The 24,180-nt window shown below is 40.3% G+C and overlaps 1 protein-coding gene across 1 annotated transcript; it reads left to right on the top strand.

Moving 5' to 3' along the window:
- Positions 1-96: 96 nt before the first annotated feature.
- On the top strand, positions 97-21,948 carry XG (Xg glycoprotein (Xg blood group)). Its single transcript, XM_075491914.1, has 9 exons — positions 97-157; positions 11,215-11,256; positions 11,594-11,650; positions 15,474-15,509; positions 18,107-18,172; positions 19,073-19,129; positions 19,822-19,860; positions 20,166-20,285; positions 21,477-21,948. Exons 1-9 carry the CDS (start codon positions 97-99, stop codon positions 21,491-21,493), a joined length of 495 nt encoding a protein of 164 aa, XP_075348029.1. The 3' UTR covers positions 21,494-21,948.
- Positions 21,949-24,180: the final 2,232 nt, after the last annotated feature.

Here is a 24,180-nt window from a genome sequence, read left to right as displayed (position 1 = left end):
AGTGTCTCTCTCAAACCTTGGCGCTGCAGTTGCAACATCTACCGTCATCGCTTGGAAAAAAACAACCAGTGCAATCAAGGCACTGCACAGAAGACCATGGGGAAATTCAGAAGTATCCTTCTTTTGTGCCTTGGCTTTCTTCTAGTCCATGTAAGAGGTAAGTGACCTTTGCCTTAGCTTATTTCTAGGGAGATATTATTAAAAATGAAAAAAAAAAACCCCAAAAAAACACCTAAACCCCAACCCCTAAAAAAATATGCTTGTTTATTTAGAAATGCTTGCTGGCATTATTTTTGTTGCTACTGTTTTGTGAGAAGCATTCAAGAGTGTTTACATAAGTACTGCTGCAGTTTCTGAAGAGATACATATCTTTTGGATGATCGCTTATAATAGCCATGCTAGTTGGAGTTTGTTTGTTATCATTTCTTATTTTCTCTTTAGTGTTGCTCCTCTAAAATTATTCACAAGCTTGGACTTGAGTATAAACTTTCTAAATGGAAGCTGTAAAATGAGAGCTTCCAGGGGAACTTAAAGTTTCCAGAGATCCTTAGTCAAATACTAACTTCATGTTTTTAGAGCTTTTGTTGGTTATTGATATTTTGAAACATATTAGTTACATTGTAAAAACAAATTCTGATTCAGTTTAAAGATGCTCATGCTTTCATATTGGTGCTCATGCTTTAATAATTATAAATTAATAACTTATTAACCTTAGCAAAGATATTCCTGAATATATAAAATCCACACACAAGCATACATATTTTTGTTTCATGTGGGATTAATGAAGAATTGAATACATTTTGTATGTATTTTTTGACGAATGAATAGCAGTTGGGAAAATGTAGTCCTTTCATATTGAGTTGGTTTTCTCTACTCTAACATAATTTTCTTTTAGCAAAACATTGTGTAAAACTCTTTTTGATATCAAACCAAATAGGATCATCCTCATGTGCATCTGCCATGTAGTGTACTTGTAACCTTTTCTTTTTTTGTACATTAGCATTACTTCAAAAACTTGTAGCGCAGTGTTTGACTGCAGGAAGAAATCAGTCATTAACCACTCGTTCCACAATAGCTGCTGCTGCTCACCCCCCCCCCCCCCCCCCGATTTAAATGGAGTCCTTAGGAGATCTTGCAGTGATGGGCAGTGAAAAAACCTTGCCTTAAATTAGTGCCATAGTTCCATTTTAACAAACGAGGAATTATTTGGAGGTCTTCAGCTAGTAACACGGCATAGAAACAGCAGAGCAGTAGGACCCTGCTGGCCTGCCCTGTAGTATGTTGTGAACAGCGATGATTCACACAGTCTCTCATCACTGGCATGCAGACTTTCTTGTTCTGGGAGACTCTCTTATGTTGGATATTTCTGTTCAAACAATCTGAGCATGGGCAAGCCCATTTCCATACACTCTATCACTTTAATTACAAGGATAGCCTAACCATTCTTGCTTTACACGTGCTAATTTAGAGCCAGTTCAGGCCCTGCTTTGGGGAAGAAGTCATTGCTGAAAGCTGCTGTGGGTTTGGGGCACAGTCTTATGACTCTGGAAACTATTTAATCCACTTTGAAAACCAGAATGAATTATTTTAAGTCTATGGCAACAGCCACTGAATTTTATCATCAAAATATTTACCATGGTTCAGGGGACATTTACAGGAACCACTTCTCAGTCCTAATCAAGACGTGCTATGAGAAAGGCTTGGCCACGCTGGCGAAAAGGTGGTCTAAGTTCTTATGATAGGAATGTCTATGGCATAATTCACCTTTTTATATGCAGCCTTAATTCTTACCTAAGCTGTACCCATCTGTGATAGCTTCTAGAAACTACCGTGCCACCACGGCCAGGCCAGATCACATCACTCCCCTTACCATCTAGCATCTCTTTTATGTCTGGCTATCTTCAGTTAGTTGGCTAGACTACCTTGATGGACACATCTCAACAGAAGTGTGGCATAACCAAAGACCACATTGCACAAGGGAAGTGAGATCTGATATAGTTCAGAATCTTACACGCTCACTGCAGTCTTCTATACTTTTATCCACACTCTTCGGCTTTTGTTATTTCCAAGCTTACGCAGGTTACGTGAGGTCTCCCATAAAGTTGAGCTACAGCAACGAATTGTCTGAGTGGCTCTTAGCCCAACCCAAATGAAAGAAACTTCATAGAAACTTCTTCCACTGAAGTTCACGCTAACATCCCGCATCAGTTACTGCGGCTCGGCTCACCTGTGGTAATTCAGCTTTGGCTGTGTCTACACTGCCCACTTAGGGACTGGTAAGACACAGCTTAGGTCCTAGTCCCCCAGTAACTGAGATCATGCACCTGTTTGAAACATACTGCGGGTCCCATCTGGGCTGTACGTCGGTGTGCGTACCTGTAGTGGGGAAGCACTGCAACTTGAGGGCTCTCTCCTACACGGAGCTGGAAAGCAGCTGAGATTATATCCTATACGGAGCTGGAAAGCGGCAGAGATTATATCCTATACGGAGCTGGAAAGCGGCTCACTCAGACCTGACTGCTCAGAAATGCTCCTCAGGTTCCTGATATAGATAAAATCTACGTATCCATGGTCTTTAAGACCAACTGATAGATCACATGTTTAGTCAGTAACAAAGACAGCACAAAGGTTGATGGCATTTAAGACACGCTAACTTTACTGCATCAAGTATTGCATGCTATGCAGGTAAAAGGAACAGCATTTATTGCTAGCCAGTAAACATGAACCGCTGTCCAGCTAAGGCTTACAAAGATGTTGACTCAACACTAACTGTATTCTCGGTTAATTAGCTAGGCGCTTTATGGGGAGCACGTTACAGACCTGTTTGGATTTGAGACACTATGCGACTTAGTTTTATCAATAACGTAGTTTTCACTGGAGTTAAAAGACAGAATGGGAGAGATGAAAAAAACAGTCCTGTTTTTCTTATACTGCTCCATCAAGCTCCAGTCCTTGCTGTCACTCCATGTGAGGTCCCTGTGTACGTGCCGAAGCACTCGCGGTATCAGCAGGGATATATCAGACAATGAATTCTCTTGTTGCTGGGTGCCAAAACTATTTCACTCCCAATACCAGAGCTGCTATCATCTGTAGGCATGTCAGTGCTATCATCCAAGGTTCTGATTGCAGTTTGATAAACAGACATACCTGAACTGGTTGAAACACTAACAACAGCAGCGCTGTTGCAATATCAGAGCTTGGGAAAGAGCTAACAACCAGTGTGGTTACTCAGCTTCTCGGGTTCACTTTTCAAACATTGCTGCCACATTGCAAGCCTGGTAGAAGTGCCCAAACTGCCTATTTTCAGTATGTATTTTTCCCTCATTTGCATCAGCGATTGTCAATCCTTTTCCATCCTACTGAGGGTAATAAATAAACAAATACATGTCATAATTCTTTCAAGATTAAAAATCAATAAAAATATGCCTTTCTGTGGCATTTTGCCTTGTAGTTAGGAGGAGAGAGATTCGGATTGGTTTGATCAGAGACTTCTTTCTTTTCCACAGGGGGGCTGACATCTATGAATGTTATGGGAAAATACTGTCTAAAATCTGATCGGTAGTACAATATCTCATGAAGGCAAACAGGACATCCCAACTGAAGAAAGGGCTTGAATGGGTTATGAAAATATAACAGTCTCACTTCCACTATATAAGCTTTGCCTGTCATCAATGCATTTTTTAATTCCTGAGGAATTTATTTAAAAAGCTAAATCACAGCAAAGTATTTTCAAAGGGCAGCAATGCTCCAGATTAAATGAAAACAAAGACCAGAGTAGGCACTAAGATTAGCAGACAAATTAAAGCAAAGTCCCTCCTTATGTCCTAGGTCTTATAACATCAGTGGTGGAGGAACCAGGAGCATAAACTCCACACCAGGAACAGTCCTGAGTTAACAGCAGCAAAGCCTCCCAGACCACAATCTATACCGCATCAAAACTGCAACTCTACCTTGCAGATTACCATTGAGATATGAGCCAGATACTTCTGTTCGCAAAGGTCGTACGGACCATTTTGTTTCCTGAGCATAATGGTAACAAAAAGAAGGCTGGCTCTTTGTTCAGAAATCCAACCCAGATTCGCAGAGCATTCTGCGTGCCAAGACTCTTGATTTCTCTTCCCTCCGAAGGCTAAGCTGCCAGATCCTCTTCTGAGTCTCCTGCTTTTGAAGTTCAGATACCAACTGATGCTCCATCACCCTTTGCCCAGGGTCATTCAGAGAGGCTTCTCTCTGCGCTCCAGTGGCATGTGCAGAGGCTTCTTCAGCTCTGCAAAGGGAGCCTAATTGCTTTTCTCTTTTAATCCAAATGAGATGAGAGGTGGCTCCTGAGATTCCGCACAGACTTTGTTGCTGAACAGACCTGCTTGCTGACATCCAGCAACTCTGTCCAGCATTATTCTTGTCCAGAAAACACATTCTTAATGGCATGAAACACAGAAGATGCAGGCCTTGCTTCTTTGCTGTCTTGTATCTTAAACACACAAGCAAAGAACATGTATGAAACACCCTAATCATCCACTTCGACTTGGCAGTGTTACTAACCCCCTTGGAAGCAATATAAATAATCATGCCAACGGGCTACCGTGACTTCAGGGGGCACAGGATTAGTTATACAACAGAATTTCTGGAACAAATGCAACTCGATGTTAGTTACAGAATAGCACTACTGAGATCTGTGCTACCCATATTGAAGAGCTAAAGGTATTTTGCGTGTATTTTACCAGTGTACTTGGGACGAAGGTGGGATGAGGACATTAAAAGACACTCTGTGAGCAACAGAAATAACAAAGCCTGGCATCTCCCTGACCTCCCGCGTTATCTTCAGCTCCCTCTGTTGTCTCTAAACTACCAGCTGGGGAAAGTGTGGGTTAGCCAGCTGGTACTTAGGCAGTGAGTGGTCCCTCAGAGAGCCCAACACAGCTGTTGCTTGTGCCACACTATAGCGTTTCAGTAGGAACCCTCATATATGTCTCTTGTTTGAGCCTATCTACATGTACAGTTCTCATGTAACGTGACCGTCATTCGCCTGACACACTCAGACCAAATGGCTGAAAAGGGCTGACAGCTTCACGAACCACACAGGGAGAGACAGAAGTTTTGGCTGGACAGCCCAGGCCACAGCCTAAGCTCTGCTTCCTCGTGGCACAAAGCTGAAAATCTGAGTTTCAGTAAGATGTGCAGAGATATGGTGCTGCTTCATCGGAGATCCCAACTCCTTTGCTCTGCCTGTAATTTTACAGCACACACCAGCTTCTTCTGCACTCACTCTGAAGCAAAATATAGAAAATTATATATGTTTTATTTTAGGTATGCATGGCATATCACATAATAAAGAGCAGCAGCTACCTTTGAAGAGCTGTTGTTTGTCCACAGCAAAGCAAACACCACCGAACTAGAAGATTTTCTTTCATGTTTGATGAGACCATGCTGCACAGACCTAAAGCAGTACTGCCACTCTTGCTTTATTAGTGCATCTTATTTGCTGGTAATTATTTAAATGTGTTATTGTATGAATAAGTGAGAGAGACCTTTTCATTTCCCTTGAATTCAAACTATAAACAGAAGTGGCCTAGAAAAAAACCATGAAGCCAATAATCAGGTCCATATGCTGTGGTCTATGGACTGGAACTTAGTTCTTAATTACAGGTCTTAAAGCATACTCATTTTCCACCCCAGCATCAAGGGGTTGTAATGGCAATCATTGTTAATGGAATGAAAGGGCCACGATGGAAGAAAAAGCTACAGTAACCTCGTCAGGATATATGGATCATGAGAGTATTACATCAATGAAATAGTACGCACTCATTGAGATTTTGTCCAAAGTGTCCACTCTGGGGCGTAAACCTTTATGTTCTCCCACAACTTTTCTTACATGAGTAATTTCCTTTAAACAAACATAATTGCTTCCTGAATAAATCTGGACCAGTAAACGGGTATGTTCTGAATCACATACCTGGGAGAATACATCCTATTTTCTCATTACAGGGGAAATATGTCTCATGATTGTGTAATAATCAGAAATGATCTAGACAAAGAATAACTTACCATTTCAGCTAAAAAGAACATAAAATGGGTCCCACGAGCGATTTCAGTAACATATTGTTCCTTTTTAGAAAATTTTTGTTCTCATTTGTGAGTCACCCACTTCTTCCTCAGTCTCTGCCAGCTTCATAATGTTTTAAGCTCATTGTATTCACAAAACAATTCTTATTTAATTACACTGAAGAAATCATTTTTGTTCTTGTTTTTAAACAACATAAAATCAACTTATTTTCCCTTTCTATCTAGCTCACATTTCTAAGTTAGTTGCTTCTAATTTATTCGTAACACAGGTAATCTCATCCCAATAATATGACTGCTAGCAAGGCACTCAAAGCCCATTAATTTAATCACATTAATGACAAAAGGATTTATCTAACATACATGTGCATATATGCACTTAAGATGTATGTCCACACACATGTATATACACATATAGACACATTTTCTCACAGACCTTAGCTTCATTTTTAATACTAGACTATGCATATGAAATGCCAGAGAAGTTCATTTCATTTGCCGCATAACCCGACTCTCATTTAGCAATATTCATACTGTCTTATTTAAATGTGTGTCATTTTAACAGCCACAAGCTTTGTTCATATGGATCCAGTGCAGGACTGAGCCTACTTATGGAGATTAAAAATGGCAGAGTGATGCCATGGTAGCCTGTTGTCAGAAAACTTCTGACTACAGTCGTAATGACAAACAGGTAACATCCACCTGCAGAATCCAGCCTTGTTCCTCATAAATCCTCCTCAAAAACTGGGGGACCTCAGACCCTTGTGATCAATCAGCTCACAGTTAAAGGGTGATTGATCTGTTTAACATTTAGGTCACAAATTCAACCATAGGCAAAAGAGGCTGCTGTCTGCATTTTAGTGACTGGATATTTCGGTCATGTTTTCAGAAAACCAATATGGGCAAAAGTTTGCGAACACTAAATGCGCATGTGCCCGAGGACACGACTTTGCCTTGGTGAAGATGACCTCAGCTCCGTGATGGTTCAGCAGAATGTGTCATATATTCGAGGGAACTTACTAAAAGCTGGCTCAGTATCTCTGTGGCAGACAGCAACCGTAACAGTCTCCACAGTAGAGCAAGTGTACTAGCAAGGATTTTATATCACCAGCCTTCCACACATTATATTTAAAAGGCTCATAGAAAGTATGGGCATTAGAGAAAGCAAATGTCCTACCCAAAAGAATGATGCCTGTAAAAATAAATGTAGTAACTTTGAAATTTAAGCTACTATATTTTGTTGCTCGGCTTTATGGAGTCTATTCTCCCCAGTCTGGCTGCTACAGAGAAGTCTACTGTTAGCTATTTAGGCCAGCTCTACACTTCAGATTTTTATAGGCACAGTTACATGTGTTGGGTGGAGATGAGGGAATTACATCCCAAATAAGACTGGCAGTGCCAGCAAAAGTCCTGCTGTTTGTATAGTTCATTGTGTTTGAGCAGCTAGTATAAACATAATTAAAACAGGTCCTTTTGCGATACAAACTGTATATCCATCTGGAAGGCTTGCTTCCTTAGCTTAGCATTTTCTCATTTGCAGATAAGGACTGTTCTGTGGTGTCAGGTAGGAGCTTATAAGCATTTTCTCAAATGCTCTGTTATGAATCGTTGTGGACCACCCAACAAAAAGCACTATTACAATAATTGTATTTCTATGTAAAAACAGGGATACTCCCAGAAGAAAGGCTAGAAGTGATGCCAAGAAATAGCATACTAGCCCAAAGCAGTAATAACAGAGATAACTCTGAGATAATACCTCCTGCATAGCTGAATCTCTTCATAACTTTATCCAGGTTAAAAAAAAAAACAACAAAAAACTCACACAAAAAACCCCAACCAAATAAAAAACCCCAAAGAACAAAGCTGTTTTCTCCCCACTAAAATGTCTTTCGTTCTCATTTTCATCAGTATATTTCCAGCTGTTTCTATTATGGAAGCTGGTCCAAAAAAGGAGGCCATTTTTACATGTGGAAAATGAATTTCTTTCAGTCTGTTTGTTCTGTGAAGAAGCTTGACTAATTTATTTCCGTTGTCATTTATCTTCAGAGTTCCCTGAAGTGACTGCAGTTCCTATTGAGCTAAATATTCTCTGAGTCTCCAACGTGTTTTTGTTTTTAGACCCACCATTTTGCGGATGAAGTCTAGGCTGTTCAGCTATTTAACCATCTGTTATCCTTCCAAATTAGGTTCTTAAAATGTCTAGGTGCAGTCTCAGAAATGGTAATGAGCATTTACAATTCTGCTCCACAAAATCTTACTCCTTACAGTCATTTGATGTTATTATTGGAGGACGTCGGGATGGAAGTCCGAGCAATATTTTGGTTTATTGGAATATCATTTACCATGCTGCACAGATGTCCACATACAATATGCCCATCTGTCAAGGTTTATATTTACATAGCCAAAGAGATTTCAATGTAGATTCCTGTCTTACTCCCAATCAGTCATTCTGTGTTGGTGTCTGTTTATTTTATTACTTGGTTTATCATGAGAAATAACTAAAAAAAAATCAATCTGAATAACTTCTGCAGGGGATTTTCAGGCTTCTTTTTTCTCTCCTTAAAATTTCTGTAGTTGTCTTCTATTTCTCCCTTGCTGTCTCAAAAGAACACCTCTTGTCTTTTCCCACTTTTTTTGATAACAGAGCAGACATACAACACGAGAGGGAAATGTCAGTATTGTCCAGAAGGGCAGATGTTAGTAACTATTTCAGTATGCTGGTTTGCTTTGGTTCTCATGCAGTTGGAAGCATCTGCACCATCTTGTTTGAATTCCATAATCTCTTTTGATTAGATTCCTCCTCCTATTTTTTTCTTTTCCCTAACTTCAAAGAAGTACTGTACCTGGAAGTTTTCCAGAGTCTTCCTTCACAAGATGATTTTGTCACATTCTTGCATTAGGACTTTGGTAGCTGCTTTCCATATCACTAGTTCTGCGTGTCAGGACCTGTAACAAAGGAGCTGGTTTGGCCAACAGCTCTTCGGTGTTACAGAATTATTTCTGATGACTCACTCTGACGAGAAATGGTTTGAATCCTGCCGGCAGTATCCTGCAGCAGCAGGGCTCAGGTCAGACAGCCTCCTTCAGCACTCAGGATGCCAATCGAGAATGAAGATTTATCCAGAGGACAGAATCAAAGGACAGTCAAACTTAAGTTGCTCGTATTGTTGGCACTGAATAAATGCTTCAGAAAAATATAATTTGAGAAATAATATGATCTGCAAAAAAATAAAATGTAAGTTGAGGCAAAGCCAGGATGGGAGCCTGTGGGTGGGGGTCTGCACTGGGATGAAATGGTCCCATGGCTGGGCGGCAGCACGGCAGTGACAGCCCACGGGCAGGGGCGCAGGGCCAGTAAGGGCTGGGGCTGTCCTCAGGGCTCCGGCAGGGAATATCTTCTGAGGAAGCCACTTGTCAATTTTATGTACTCATGTATTTTAATGGATTCATATAAGAAAATAACCTGTCAGGGTCTTGGAGTATTGTCCATCTAAGGACCCAGTCCAAAGGTTACTGGACTTAGCTACGTTGGCTGAGCGGCCAGGGCAGGGGAAGGAGAGGTGGTCAGATGAGGTGACACTCCAAGATCAGTTCAAATAAGAGATAAAATGCTACTCTAATAACATTAATGGGAAAGCTTTATGCTGTTATCTGCTTTTCCTTTCCAAACACAGGTTCGTCATAACATTTTATAGGGACAGTTTTGCTTTAGAAGCCATTCGCTATTTTGCATTCCAGCCTTGTTCTATCTTTTCCATCAGACACCAGCTATAATTAAGTTCACACTTACGTGAAAATCGTCATGGGAATCAAAGTTTCTACTTTATGCTCCTGCGCTGATTTTTATCTGAGGATCACACAGTGTTTTACCACTGATAATTAATCTTTCCAGTAGCTCTTTGACACAGGCGAGAGCTATTATTCAGGAACAGTAATTAATGTGAAGAATGCCATGAAGATGGACAGCACCTGCCGAGAAGAGAGGGCTGAGCTGAACTCAGAGCTCTGTCGTGCTGGAGAACCTCTGACGGCCTCTCTCTGTTCCTCAGTTTCCCCGCCTGAACAATGACGCCTTTCTTGCTGTGAAGCGTTCAAGAAAACACTTCATCGAAGAGTTAGGTATTAAGGCTTTCAGACAGGATAATAAATAGATGCAGATCGAGAGGCTTACTTGAAAGAGCACAGTAAAGCATTTCTGCTTAGGGAAGCCATGGCACGTTGTGACTTTTTGCAGGTTTGTGCAGGCTGATCTTATATTTGGTGTGCAAACATGAGGATGGTGAAGCTTCAGTCTGGATGAAAACTAACGGATACATACTCTGCAAAGAGGTGTTTCATGAAGGCTGTGTATTAAGAGGAAAGTGGCAGACTGAAGAGAGTGGAAAGTAAAACTCACATGAATAACTGTGTGTGTTCAGTTCAAAGTCGTACGCTTCAGTTTATACATTTTAAACATTTTCCAGTTTTATTTACTTGCTAACTTCAAAGGTCAGGATGCTAATTGCCCTGCTGTGACATTTAATGACATCATTGTCACCTAACACAGAACAGGAAGGGTTCTTGTCTCCCCTTCCAGATTTTTGAAGGTACAGCATAAACTAAATTAGGCAAACACATCTTTATATCTTTTACTGCTGGCACATGTTACAGGAAGAATTAAAAAAAAATGTTGATTCATGTTACAAGTGACCACAAGGCATGGTTGCCAGTCAAGCTGATCTCTGAAGCTGAGCTAGTAAAACCATAATGGAGATATTAAATGTTCTCACCTAATGACTCTGGTTTGCAAGCAACGCGCTGAATGCTGCTTTCAGCCGTCTCCTGGCAATAGCCCCTGTGCCCTGTAACAGGCAACCTGTGTTCTTCAGAGGCATGTTTGCATGGCGGCTGAGTATGGATACCATGAGAGAGCAGCTTTGCGCTACCTGAACAAATAGCTTCTTTGAATTGAATGAGCCCATCTGGCATGGTCAGTCAGGACTGCACAGTGCAGGGACAACAGCTGACAGCTTGCTCTGCGCCTGCTGCTGGTTGGATGGATTTTTCTTTTGCCTCTTACTGGTGTTCTGGCTCTGTCCAGAGCCCTCAGACCTGGAGGTCATGGAAACCTGCCCACTGACTTAAGTCTCTTCCTTTCTGTCACCTTCCTTCTAGGTCAACATGATTTTGATTTGGCTGACGCTCTTGATCACCCAGGTAGGTAAATCTCCTATCCTTATTTTACTATGGCATTTAGACCCAATAATAAATCTTAAATCCTTTTCCTTGAGGACTGGAATATGAAGTGGCTAGTACTTAAGTTAAAGATATACAGAACTGGGAAATGTTAGATTTCAATGTTTCTGTCATAAAATTGAAATTTTCTTTAAAACAAAAAAAAAGGCTTCAAAAACATATCCCTTCATTTTTAGCTTCTGCCGTGATATATAAAGATTTACTGAATGCGGCTTTCTAGATTTGCAGATACCTTCTTTGGATAAATTGAAAAAGTGTAAGCTGTTGTTGTTTATTGGTATGTCGTTGTGTCCCACAGAAGACATAATTACCAGGAAGCCTACGGTGATCAGAAGACCGACAAGGCCTGTGCTGAGTGAGTAACGAAGACAACGGGTCATAACTGATTTTAGATATGTAGAAACTGTCTCCCACGAGATTCTTGATCATATTTGCTAATGTGCCATAGCTGAGATCATTTACGTGAATGCTAGCTGACTTCTGTATGTAAAGTAAGTATTTTTTGGACAATTACCAATTACATGTCTTTACTGCTTCCAGTAAGGCTTCAGAGCATGACTGGCCACTAATGGCATTTTATTTCCTGAAGATCTTCTTCACACTTTTCCAGCCTGTACTGAACTCCCTCGGGAGTATAACAATGGGTGACCCTTGCTAAAAATGGGTAACTGCTCTTCTACTTTTTTTCCCCTTACCTTTTCTTTTAGCATAAATATTTATGATGATTGATAACGGACTTGGAAAATAATCAGAAGGAATTTGGGTATTCTTTCTTCTCCCCATGTATTTACTTAATATTCTCTAGTATTGCTTGCTACAAAGAGCTGTGTCAGAGAGGAAAAAAGGCTCTGAACAGCGGAGAGGACCAAAAGGTTTTAGCTGTAGTCCTGAGGATGACAAATGAAGATTTCCAATGAACACTCATTACTGCTGGAAAAACCAAACCCCAAACAACAACAAAACCACACATGCATTTATGATGGAACATTTTATGATAACATAGAGATTTTCCAGCTCAACTACACTGAAAGAAATTTCTGGCTAGCAAACAAAATGCTTGAATCAGGAAATGCTGGAGAATATTAGCCCACACAACAACTTTCAGTCTTTTTCTGGATAAACATTGCAAAGAGTCTTTAGGTACACGAAAGCAGTTACGTTTTCCACACAATTGTCTGGCTCCCTCTTTGAACAAACAGGGCAGCATTTTGCAAATGTGGTAGCTACTAAATCCTTTAACGGTTGCATTCTTCCTTCCCACTGGATTTTGCAAAGAAAGTCTGTGTCTGGCCTAGATTAGAAGTGTCTGTCGTAAAGTACTGCTAAGTCACTGCCCTCTACTTAGCTAGCTATCCTGACTTCCTTTAAAGTCAGTAGAGAGAAATCAGCATGTCTAGGGATGGTTGATATCGCCCTAAACGTGGATTTGTTCTCATCCTAATATAGACATTTCTAGAAGGTTACTTGAATCGTGCCCTAAGAGACTCTGTCCTCAGTCATGTTTAAAGGTAACCTCGGGATGCCACTATCTACAGTGAAGCTGCCTCAGTCAGGTGAAAAGAATTTGATTTTTAAGGACTCCTAAATCTGTCAGAGATACGACTGTCAGATGATTATCTGCCCTATCTGAGTCAACTTCACTAATTCTTGGGAGTGAAGAACTCCATGTTTTTCAGACCATTTTAGAATCTCTTTCAGCACTGAAGAGGATTGCAGGGATTTTAAAAGCAATTAAAACTAAATTTTAAAATGTGTTAAAAATCAGTTACTGGATTTGGAAGTATGTGCAGAAAGATGATAAAAAAGTATGTCCGAGCATCTGCCTGATGCTTCGTCTTAACCTCAGGGTTCCCTCTATGTCTCATTCAGCCAGTATCATTGAGAAATGAGGCTGGCTGAGATGATGAATTTGGTTGAGCTGGGGCCAATTACTGTACAGGCCATGTCCTCTGGGCATCACTTCCCACACAGAAACCTCTGCCCGAGTTGAAGCTCTCCTGTAGGCACCTCCCATCTAGTGTAACAAAGTTCAACACAAAACTTAATGGAAGGAGAAGGTGATGTTTATTTACAAAATCTCTAAGTTGATTTTACCCACTCACATTCATCCTGCCATTGATTTAATTCAGCCACACACTCAAACCCACATACTTGTGAGCACCAAGATGTGTGTGCTCAGGTGGTCTGGTGAGCATCATGTGCAACATGGGACAAGGTACGCCAGCTCCCGAGTCCTTATCCTGTCTTTGTGGTTCTTCTTGATCAGAAATGACAAATCTTTTATACCCTTTAGGAGTCATCGGCTATTATGGAGAGGTCCTTTGCCTCATAATCTTACTTACTTCAGCATCTCTGAACCCTCGGCCAGGTTGCTGCCCGCTGTCTGATTTTGCTTGTTTGGGGTACACAGACTATGCCTACAGTTTATTTTCTGGGTGGGCGAACAGGAAAAGTAATGGAATAGGTGATAAGCTGCAACCTTTGGCTTTAGAGTGCCCTTTTGCTTTTCCTCTGCTGACAAGTCATCTGTGCTGTTGTCTTCACAGAGCACGGGTCTGCTGGTTTTGACAGAAACAACACATTCCTCAGTTTTACTGCTGTGAATGGTGACCTTTAGTGTCTGTTCTTTTAACCCTTTGCTCTGCTGTTTCTTCTGGTCCCTACAGACATACGCATTTCCATTTATATTTCATTCATATCATTTCTGCAACAAATTTCTGCGTGAGTCATCCAGAGTGGATCCCTGCATTTTACCTGAATTCTTCATCTCGATAATAAGTTGAATCCAGTTTGCAATTTATTGCTTCTTACAGCGTTAGTATTTGACACATAAAGGTATTTTTGAAATGCAACTCTCTGCTGGCCAGACACAGACAGGATCAACACCTGGCTTGACAAGAACAAACCGAGTCATGAATTTGATTATTTTCCTGCATGATTTCCTGGTGACATCAAAGCATTTCTGAGTCGTTACACAAATGAGACTAGATACTGTGCAAAAGCAGCTTCCCACTCCCTCTGGATATAAAGAACACATGAAGGCAGACTTCTGCACCATGATGCATTTGGATGGATTTTCCTGGGTTTTGGGAATTCTGATACAATTACAATGAAAAAAAAACATATTTAATTGAGTGTCTATCTAATTTTCTGTGGCAATAAGCATCGGTATCAAAATTTAGGTAGATTTTGCTGTCCCTTCTGATTCATTCCAGCACTCCACATTTATAAGGAGAAAGAAAGGGATCCTTGGAGTTCTAACATCCATCTAATATATTTCTGCCTGTTACTCAGTGACCTTTCAGAGCTCACCGTCATTCCATACACATGCTAAAATATCACCCATATACTCATATCCACACCGGCACATTGGAAATGGGGTTCCTCTTGTTTATGCATCTGCAGCTCATTGACAAATTGTTTATTGGATGGAAAATTCCATCCCAGGTACAGCAAGACACATGTACACTGCTGGGAGAATGGCACTAGCCTGTTGACTCACTGCGTAACATGCACATGCAGACATCTAAGTATATTTTTAAACCTTTATAGCTCAGCCAAAGAAAAACAGACTGTCACCCAACCTCAGACAGGCGCCTATGATTGCTTGAAGCAAAAATTTTTATGTCATCATGACCCTTACATAAATTAGTTGATTCAATTCTCTCTCCCTAAGTAGGATTATTACTTCCCAGTATTTGTTCTTGAAATGGGTATTCAGTTTTTGCAGTTCAACAAATTACACTTAAGCGAAGCATGCATATAACAGTTTTAACCACAGATATAAATGCTAACAAATAAGTATATTTAAAAAATAAATACTTTTTAATGTTTTAAAATAGCTAATTTTATTTATGTACTTACACATACATTAAAGAGGTACTGATCATGATTCCACTATGAGATTTATTCTGAGCTTATTTAAAGCAGGAAAAAATCCTTCATATTTTGAGTGGAAAATATGATCTCATTTGTCAATTATTTTGTGGACAAATATTAAATTCTATAAGAGTTTTCAAGAAAAGTGGAATACCTTATTTGAATTTGCGGGCCTGACTTGAAAAACAGTTGCTTGTCAAACATTCAGTTGTATATTTTCTATTAAAAACTAACATCTCACTTCCCTCAAGAATTGTGTGGTACTCACTTCTCTACATCTTCTTCCTTTTCATTTTTAGACAATGATCTGCATTTGGGAGATGCTCTTGGTGGGGGTGAGTACTCTCTTCTTTTCTCAGATATAATGGTTGGGGTTTTTTTGGTAGTCTTTTTCTGAAGTCTGCCTAATTTGTGAAAAGAGATTTCAAGACTGTAGGAGGAACTGTAGTAATGGGAGTCATTACAACTCATGTACATGTACCCCTTTTGCCAGAGGCCATCGTGCAGCGCGGGGACAACAGGACGGGCTGTGTCTGGTTGCCAGCTATGGGAGCTTGCAGGCTGACTTACCTGTGTGAACCAAAGTCAGCTACGGTTTACCTTACCATGCCAGGCTACCACGGTCATGGCTGGGGAGAGGATGTACTGCCCATTCAGCCGTGATGGTTCAGGGTGGTGGCCTCTGGCAGAAGGTTGAAGACAACAGCTGATGGCAGTAGTTTCTCCAGCTACCAAAAATGAGTCTTCCTAAGATTAGGAATCAGAGGTAACAGTGGATAGAGAGAGGTGTGAGCTTGTTGTAGCTCTGCTGATGCCAAATCAGAAACGCGGGAAGGAATGTTTCAGAGATGAGCACTGATGGATATGATCTAGCTTAGGCTTGCAGCAGTCAAGCTGTTGTAAACTGCTATAACTTCCAGGTATTTCTATAACATCCAGACCTGACCCAGGAAGTATTCACTGTACTGCGCTGAGCTGTGTAGACATATGAAATCCCTGACTTCGCAAATTTTTGCACCACATTTTGTTTAGCGTGTTTGGAGGTATAGCAAGGATGTGATTTACTCTAGAAAGGTTCTTGCACACTGAAATTGTCTAAAGTGCAAGTAGTATTCAATCAAAGCCTAAAATTCCACTTGAATCAAGGCTACACAAAAGAAAAATTACTTCTCAGCCCATTGCACAGCAGCTCTGAATTACGACTCCAGTCGCAGTGGTCTGGTTTACTCAGGTTTCAGTCTTAGAGAATCATCTCTTTTGCATTGTTCTTTCCCATTTCCAGGGCTTTCCGCATTTCCAGGTTCCCCTGTGGCATTTCATGCTTGTGTTTGAATGACATGTTAGTCCACACTTTAGAAAGCTGAATCTAATTTTGTTTATAATTCCCATGTTTATACTGTCATTTCTTCCTGCCCAAACTAATTGTTCCATTCCTGCAAGTTTTTAATGAGTACTTTTATGAGAGGATGGGTTTAGTATGTTGATTAAATTATTAATGAATAGCCTAAGTATCTTCACTAAACTCCACCTTTTCATTCAGAGGATGGCAAATGATGTTTCCTTCGTTTTTTATTTCTTTGTTCCATTTTCAGTTCAGGTTCTTAATTGACATTCACACATGGTATATGGCATTAATGATATGTACCTCATTATCAATAGTTCTGAAGACATTATTTTTTCACTAGCTGTGCCATAGAATATATCTTCTTATGCTTAGAGAAGACTGAATAAGTGCAGCATCATAACAGAAAGGAATAACAGGATCGGTAGTTTTCTGCTTTTGTGCCATGGTGAGTCTTAGTTCGTTACACACATTTCTGGAACAGAACAAGTCTCTTCTTCTGTTGAATAGAATTAGTTGGGCAAAGTTTGATTCAGCAAAGCTTTAAGACTCTACCTAAAATCCACTGACTGCAGTAGGCTAAACTCGCCCGAAGTAAGGCATATACCTAAATAATTTGCTGAATCAGAACTGAAGCGTTACTCACAAACAGAAGCATTATATTTAGCAGCTAGGCAAGAAGAAAACATGATAAAAGGGCATCTGACATATATTGAAGGTGAAAGAAAGATTAAGGAGAGGGAGAGAAAATGGTATTTATTTCTGTGACCTAACTTCGATTTATTCAGAGCTAAATTGACTGTCTGGCTATGAGAACAGTTAAATATGCAACTGAACTGGTTGGAGAAAGGGCGGCAAGAGGGGACCTACTCTATATATGCAGACCAACAGCCCTGGGCGTTAACTTTGGCAGGTTTTGCCCTGAGTCACCTCTTGCTACTCCAGCACCATGTGTGCAGTTTGGAAACTGCTATTAGTCATCAGATCTCCCGCTCTACCCAACGCATCTGTTCCTAATACTTTGGCACAAGTTAAGGTCAAATACCAGCACAAAGTCCTAAACAACAAAGCTGAAGTCTAAGTTCGTTTTGCATTGTTCAAGAGTAGAAAATTCATCACGCGTTAGATGAATTCGGCATCTGTTAGATGAAACTAATCTCCAGATCTTAGTAATACCTGCTGATGGCACAGAGATAACCTGTTGCCTCCTGTCCAGCCCAGAACACCAGCTTCTCTGTCGGCTCTGCATAACTGCACCACTGACACCTACAGGAACACACTGTGCTTCCCAGCTGTCAGCATTAAACAATGTTAGCACTTGCCAGAAAGACATTAAATATTTTCAACATTTTTGTGAATTCTTCTCTCATTTTCATTTTGAAAATATTCCCTTTTCTCTTTCTAATGAGTTTTAGTAGCTAGCTGTTTCGTGATACAGTGCTTGAGACTTTTTAACTAGTGACAAGGTCCTTTTCTTAATTCACCAGAGGACAAATTAGAAATAGGTATAAAATCTCAGGTTATCATACTCTTTATTCACAGCTCTCAGTTTTGCCTGTCCAACCATCTAACAATATTAATTATCACTAGGAGACATCCCAAGAAAACCTTTATACCCACGTCTTCCACCACGACCGGGAAGCTATAGTAATTCTGGTAAGAATATTTTCTCCTAAGAAAATCTAGCACTATGAGCTGTTCAGAGCAGATATATTGAATAGTTTACTCTCTTATTTCTTTATTAATAGTTTTTATCATCCCTTCCCTCCATCTTCCTTTTTGTAATCACTGTTCCTGACCCAATGTTTGGAAAGATTTTCTGAGTTTTAGTGTTGATACGATAAAGCTTTTCTGTCTGCCCAAAATATGGGATGTTGACTCCTAAGTGGCATGAGGCTAACACTCATCTTGTTTGCCTTTGCATTTGGGGTATGTATATACTGAACCATGCTAAGGTTCAAATTTGACATCTAGCCACAGGGCGTGGATAAGCCTATGTTCAAATCCATACTGAGATGTGCATATGAGATGGCCCTGGGGCATACCACAGGTGGGACTGCGGAGATGGATGTAAGCCTGTATTGCTTTTCAGTGTGGTCCCAGACACCCACTTCAATAAAGTGGAAGTGGCACATCTATCCCAGCTACCACCATGTATCCCATGGTATGATTGTAGTGGTGAGCCGTGGACAGGTCCTTCTGGAGTCTTTCCTTGAAAGGACCCACTGAATGCCTACTCCGGGAACCGCTGGGATTTGAGATGTCCATATTACATCAGGACTTGTGCTACCGAGAGCTCAAGCCCACACATCCCACAGGTGCCAATACAGATGCAGAATGAGTAGACACCAACAGTTTTAGTACTCCAGCTTCCAGGTGAATTTGAATAGGTGACCATTCAGTGCAAGACACCTGTCCCATCCTCCATGTCGAAGCTGGGATTTCAAAGGTCCCCCACTCCTCCCTAGTACATTACAAAAAACTGGACAAGGGAGCTGACGGGGTTACCATTCTTCAGATAATTTTGTAACAGAAATCCTAATCTTTATCTTGCAGGAGGCTTTGATGACTCAGATCTCCTTGATGGGAAGCCTTTACCACCACACATAACAGGTAGTATTTGCCAATTCTCCTTGCAGCTTCTCCGAGCTGCAAGTAACTCATAACAAGTAACCAGTAACTCCGAGCTGGCTGGTAATCAGCTTGCTTTAGCTGTAATCTGTTTGTCACTGAAGGTATAGGACGAGACTCTGCTATTTTTATTTAGATTAGTTATCCTTTTCCACAAACCATGGCTTTGAGCCTGAAGCTCAATCTTGAAACATATCCCTAAACATTTTGTAGCATTCTGGCATATGCCAGAACCTTGCAGGATTAATCCCCTTGAATTCAGCTAGGACAGTCCCAAAGTATGGGGCTTCTGCCAAGAACTGAAAGTAGATGCACCGGGCCTATGATCTTGACTTAAGTTATTGATAAATCATCTGATTATCTGGCAGCAGAGAATAGCCAGAGTATACTGGCCTCCCCCTCCCTGCGAAATCAGCTTGATGTAGACTGCTAAGTATTATCCTTTTTTTAGAAGATAATATTATTCTCCAAAACCAAAGTGTCAGGAGGATGAACGGTTATTCCTCCGGCCAGCACAGCTGTCAGCCAGGACTGGAGGGGGAGCTCCTCTCTCACAGTCCTGCCGAGCCACCCCCTTTCACCTTCTGTACGAAATCACACATTACTGAGTAAAGACTTTGTTCCCAAAACAAGATGAAAAACATTTATTGATGAAACTTCACCCTCTATTCCAGGAGAAGAGGAGCATCATTTCAATCATGGAGGAAACACGGGTATAGTAAATAATTTATTCTACAATTTTTTTCTGAATCATAAATTTTTTTCTGACCATCATAAAATAGTAAGAAAATGTTAGCCTTATAAATGTCGTACATATACTAAATCAGGCTTTAAGACACCGTTTTCACACCAGCTGTAATGTAACATAATTTCTAGTCTTCTGCTTATTCTATTTAATGAATCTCCAATGTTTCACCAAACAGTTCTCATAGTTTGGGAAAAGCACACCTTAGTAGAGAATATGCTTAAGTCAAACCATTTCAGTGCCTACGAAAAAAATCTTTCTCTTTTTCCACAGATTCAGGATTAATAGCTGGAGTTACATCTCCTATAATTTCTGCTTTTGTAATATTAATTGTTGGATCGATAGCGGCCTACTCTGCTTATAAGAACAAGAGACTTTGTTTCAAACCACATGGTAAGACCAAATTGGTTTCCAGCTTTCCGAGTTGATTTAGCGCTGGAGCAGATGGGAATTTTACAAATAATTTCAGCGGGGGCAGAAATAGGTCAGGGATGAGGGCATTTGAAAAATCTTGTCCTAAACAACCTCACTGGTCTGTAAAAGATACTGGTAATGACTGTTCTTCATCAAGGACAAGTATAGGAAGCCATAACATGCCCAGAAGATGGATGTACGTCACTTTACGAAGGAAGTTACATAATGTGAGGTCTCTGCCACCACAGAGGTGACTGGCTGTCGTGGCCCTGCGTGTGGAAACCAGCCTGTGTGGCCCAGATCAGCCTCACCTGGGCCATCCCCATGTATCCTCTGGCTGGGGCCTCCATCTCAGCTCTGGCCTGGGTGGGTCTTCTGCCCCAGCCTGTGCCACATCCCTGCACGCCTGCCCCGGCCATGAGCCTGGATGGCTGGCTGGGTTTCCCGGCTTGGCCTTGGGCCAGGCTGGTTGCCTTGTCTTCATCTGATGATGGCTGGCTCGTCCATGGGGCCCATTTGCCATCACCGCCCCTCTGTGCATGCCCGCCACTGGGGAGGCGACGGCTCGGGCTCCCCTGTGGCTGCCCTTGGCTCCCGGCTCTTCGGGAACAGCCCGGCCCTGGCCTTTAGCTGCCACAGAGGTCAATTTAAACCTCTAATTCGTGTTATTTGTTCCGTAACGGGACTAACGACTGAGACATGAGTGAAACGCAGGAAGTGTGTGGAGAAGCTTCACAGGCATTTCTGAGAGATGTGGGATCCCCCGGCGCTTCAGAAAGCCTCGGCCTGGGGCTGCCATAGCGGGATGCGGGGCGGCTGGCTGCTGGGAAGGCTTGGGCAGGGTTACACAGAGGAGATCCAGCGGGAGCACAGCCCGGGGTGCCCTGCGGGAGGCCAGTCAGGGCCGTGAAGGCTGTTTGTGCCCTCAGGGTCTGAGAGTCACTTATTTTCCTCTGTTTCTATGGCGGGGTGTAACTAAAGCATCAGGTCAGTGCTCCTGCGGCCTTCTGGAGATGGGGAGAGAGACAAACGGGGAAGGCTGTCTATACGTCTCTGGGGATACGAGGTTTCCACCTGGTGCCTCAAAAGGACTGGGGAAAAAAAAGCTGAGAAGAGCTGACAAAGGGCATTCGTGGTGGAAAAGCTGAATGTTCAATCTTCATTTTTCAGGTGGGGCTACAGTGTAAACCGCTGAAAGAAAGTTGCCCTCTGATCACAGGCTCCTTTGGTTGGTGACATTCAGCCCACAGATCCGACAATTTTTTTCTACTTTATCATCTGACAAAAGAAAATCTTCCTCTAATGAACGTTTTGTTGAGATGTTGCAATCCTACTCTCTTTCACCTGACGTCGCTCTCACACCTTGAGGTAACTTTATATCATCAAAGATGTGTTTAAAACGTCTGGGGAAGGTATTGAACTATCCGACCTGCATTCATAAACGTTGGATACGCATTTTGATTCAGAAGTTATTTTAAACAACAAAGAAATCAAGTTTAATATAACCTAAAAATGGAAAGATTTTGGTTTGTGAGCATTTGAGTCACTGAACTTTTTTTTTTTTCTGTTTTCAAAATTAGCCAAAATACTTAATCCTTCCGATAGAATAGGAATAAGGAAATTGCCATTTCCATTCATACATGTTGGGACTCTTTTAGTATATTTCTGTATTGTCTATAATGTTTAAGGAAAACTTGAACTTGTATAAAGGATTACAAATTTTAATGCCTTTACTTTGTATTTATGTCTGAATTCTAGCAAAGTGAAAGGAGCTATAGATGGAAAATTCATTCTTAATTTTAAAATATAGCATGAAAAGAATATGTACATTGACGAACCACTGTTTAAAAAAAAAATAAAAATGAGAGGAACACATGCTGATTTTATTTATTTATTTATTTATTACTGAAGCGGTGTTTAGCTCTTCTCGGGAACTGGAATTTGACGTAAATTTTGTTTCTCTTCTTGAAAACTTAGGTCCTGCTCTAGGAGCCTTTAAAGGCATTAATCTGGCCGCCTTTTTTTTTTAAGACTCATATTATTCATAATTTCTGTAAAGGGAAAATAGGTACAAAGTTTTCAGATCGTTTAGAACGAGTCTGTGACACTTTGTTCTATAAAATCTATGCCACGCCAACTTTCAAACTTCATACGTATGCAGAGGTACGGTTGATACAGTTTTGCTAGCAAGGCTGTTTCATCTTTTTCCCTTGTTCCTGATCAGCCTTGCTGTGCTAACAAATGTCCTTATGTAGACAAATGTATCAACAAAACCTAACACTTTTCCAGTCTCTCTGCCTTCATTTAGCTAACTGAATCAAAATACTAGCAAATGAATGAAATGCAGATGAGAGCTGGCAAAACTAGTAGTTTATTGCCATAATTCTGCGGTACAGCCATTTTAGATAACTCTTTAAAGCATAGAGGAAATCTGTCTGGTTTTATCTCATCTTATATGTGAAGCATGCTTTTTCTTACTGAAATTCCATTGAGATGGAGGTAAACATGATTTTGTGTTTATTAAATTGTTGAGAGAAAGACATCACCTGAAAAAGTACTCTTTTCATAAAATAAAATACTAAAATTTCAAATATAATTTACTACCTAAATTATATTTGAAATGGATATATATCAGTTGCTGAGGAGATTACCATAATCTTTATTTTCATCCTGAAAGGAAGAAATTATAATGTACATCACTTTAAATATGGAAACATCTTGACAATACACAAATGAACGAGCGCCTTTGTGGCTATCACTTTCAACTTATGAATGATAACGTATTTTTAATATGGTTTTCAAGGACGCTTGGTATTTCTTTAAAAACACTAATTTTCCATGTTAATAGTTAAAACAGATTGATATATATTTTGCCAGGTAGACATAAAGTTTTGATTAATGAAAGGTTAAAGTGTTTTGTGGTGACCACTTCAGTTGTTTGTTTAACAATAAAAATATATATTTTGCTTCTTTCTCTTGAAAATTTTCAATAAACACATACTAGGTTTTATCTAAGATGATATGTGTTTTGTTTGTTTTGTTTGTTACTTTCTGGGACATATGCAGGCTGATACCTTTTATATATGAATTCATCTATGTCCTGCTAGGGAAAAGAAAGAAATGCTTCAAATTAAAGACTTTAAAGAAAAAAAGAAAACAGCTTAAGAATCTTTTTTTTTCAGGAGCAGTGTTGAGAGAAGGATCTATGTGCATTATTAAGATTTTTGCTTTTGAAATACCATTACAATGTATTTAAATTTTGTTCATAGTATTTTCAAAATAATTTCTTACTTGTGTTAATATTATTAGCCAAAAAGCAGATTTCACATGGAGAATTTGAGCAAAACACATGACCCTGAATTGGTAAAACCCGCCCACCCAAGTGTTTAACCCTCTGAAGCTCTTTGGTCTAATTACATCAACATACGACTGATATACCGGTGTGCAGGCACACTTTTCAGTGTTAATTTCCCTTTTAACTAGTACGATGATGATGATAATAATAATTTTATAATTATTGTAATAATAATTATTATTTCAGATAATTGGGGATTTATGTAGGGAAGCCCTAACATATTTAAATATGAAGGGGAAGGAAGGAATATAAACTGGCTGTTAGACCATCAGAACTCTGGCTTGTATTATTGGCTCTGACATTTAAAATCTATTCTATACTGTAAAAAAGTTGCTGGCACACAAGTAAAACAGAAAATCATCTAAATGTAGACATCACTTTTATTACCAAGAAAATGCTTTTGTTGACTATAAAGTCCCCCAACCGAAATAGATCTGCCAGTAAAATTATCTACAATAGCAATCTTGCTACTCATAAGCGTATTGTTTAGTTGACCCGTCTATATAAGCAGTTGATGAA

This window comes from Mycteria americana, chromosome 1 (genome assembly GCF_035582795.1).
Source record: "Mycteria americana isolate JAX WOST 10 ecotype Jacksonville Zoo and Gardens chromosome 1, USCA_MyAme_1.0, whole genome shotgun sequence".
Classification (NCBI taxonomy): domain Eukaryota; kingdom Metazoa; phylum Chordata; class Aves; order Ciconiiformes; family Ciconiidae; genus Mycteria; species Mycteria americana.
This window is presented reverse-complemented; position numbering and strand designations above follow the sequence as displayed.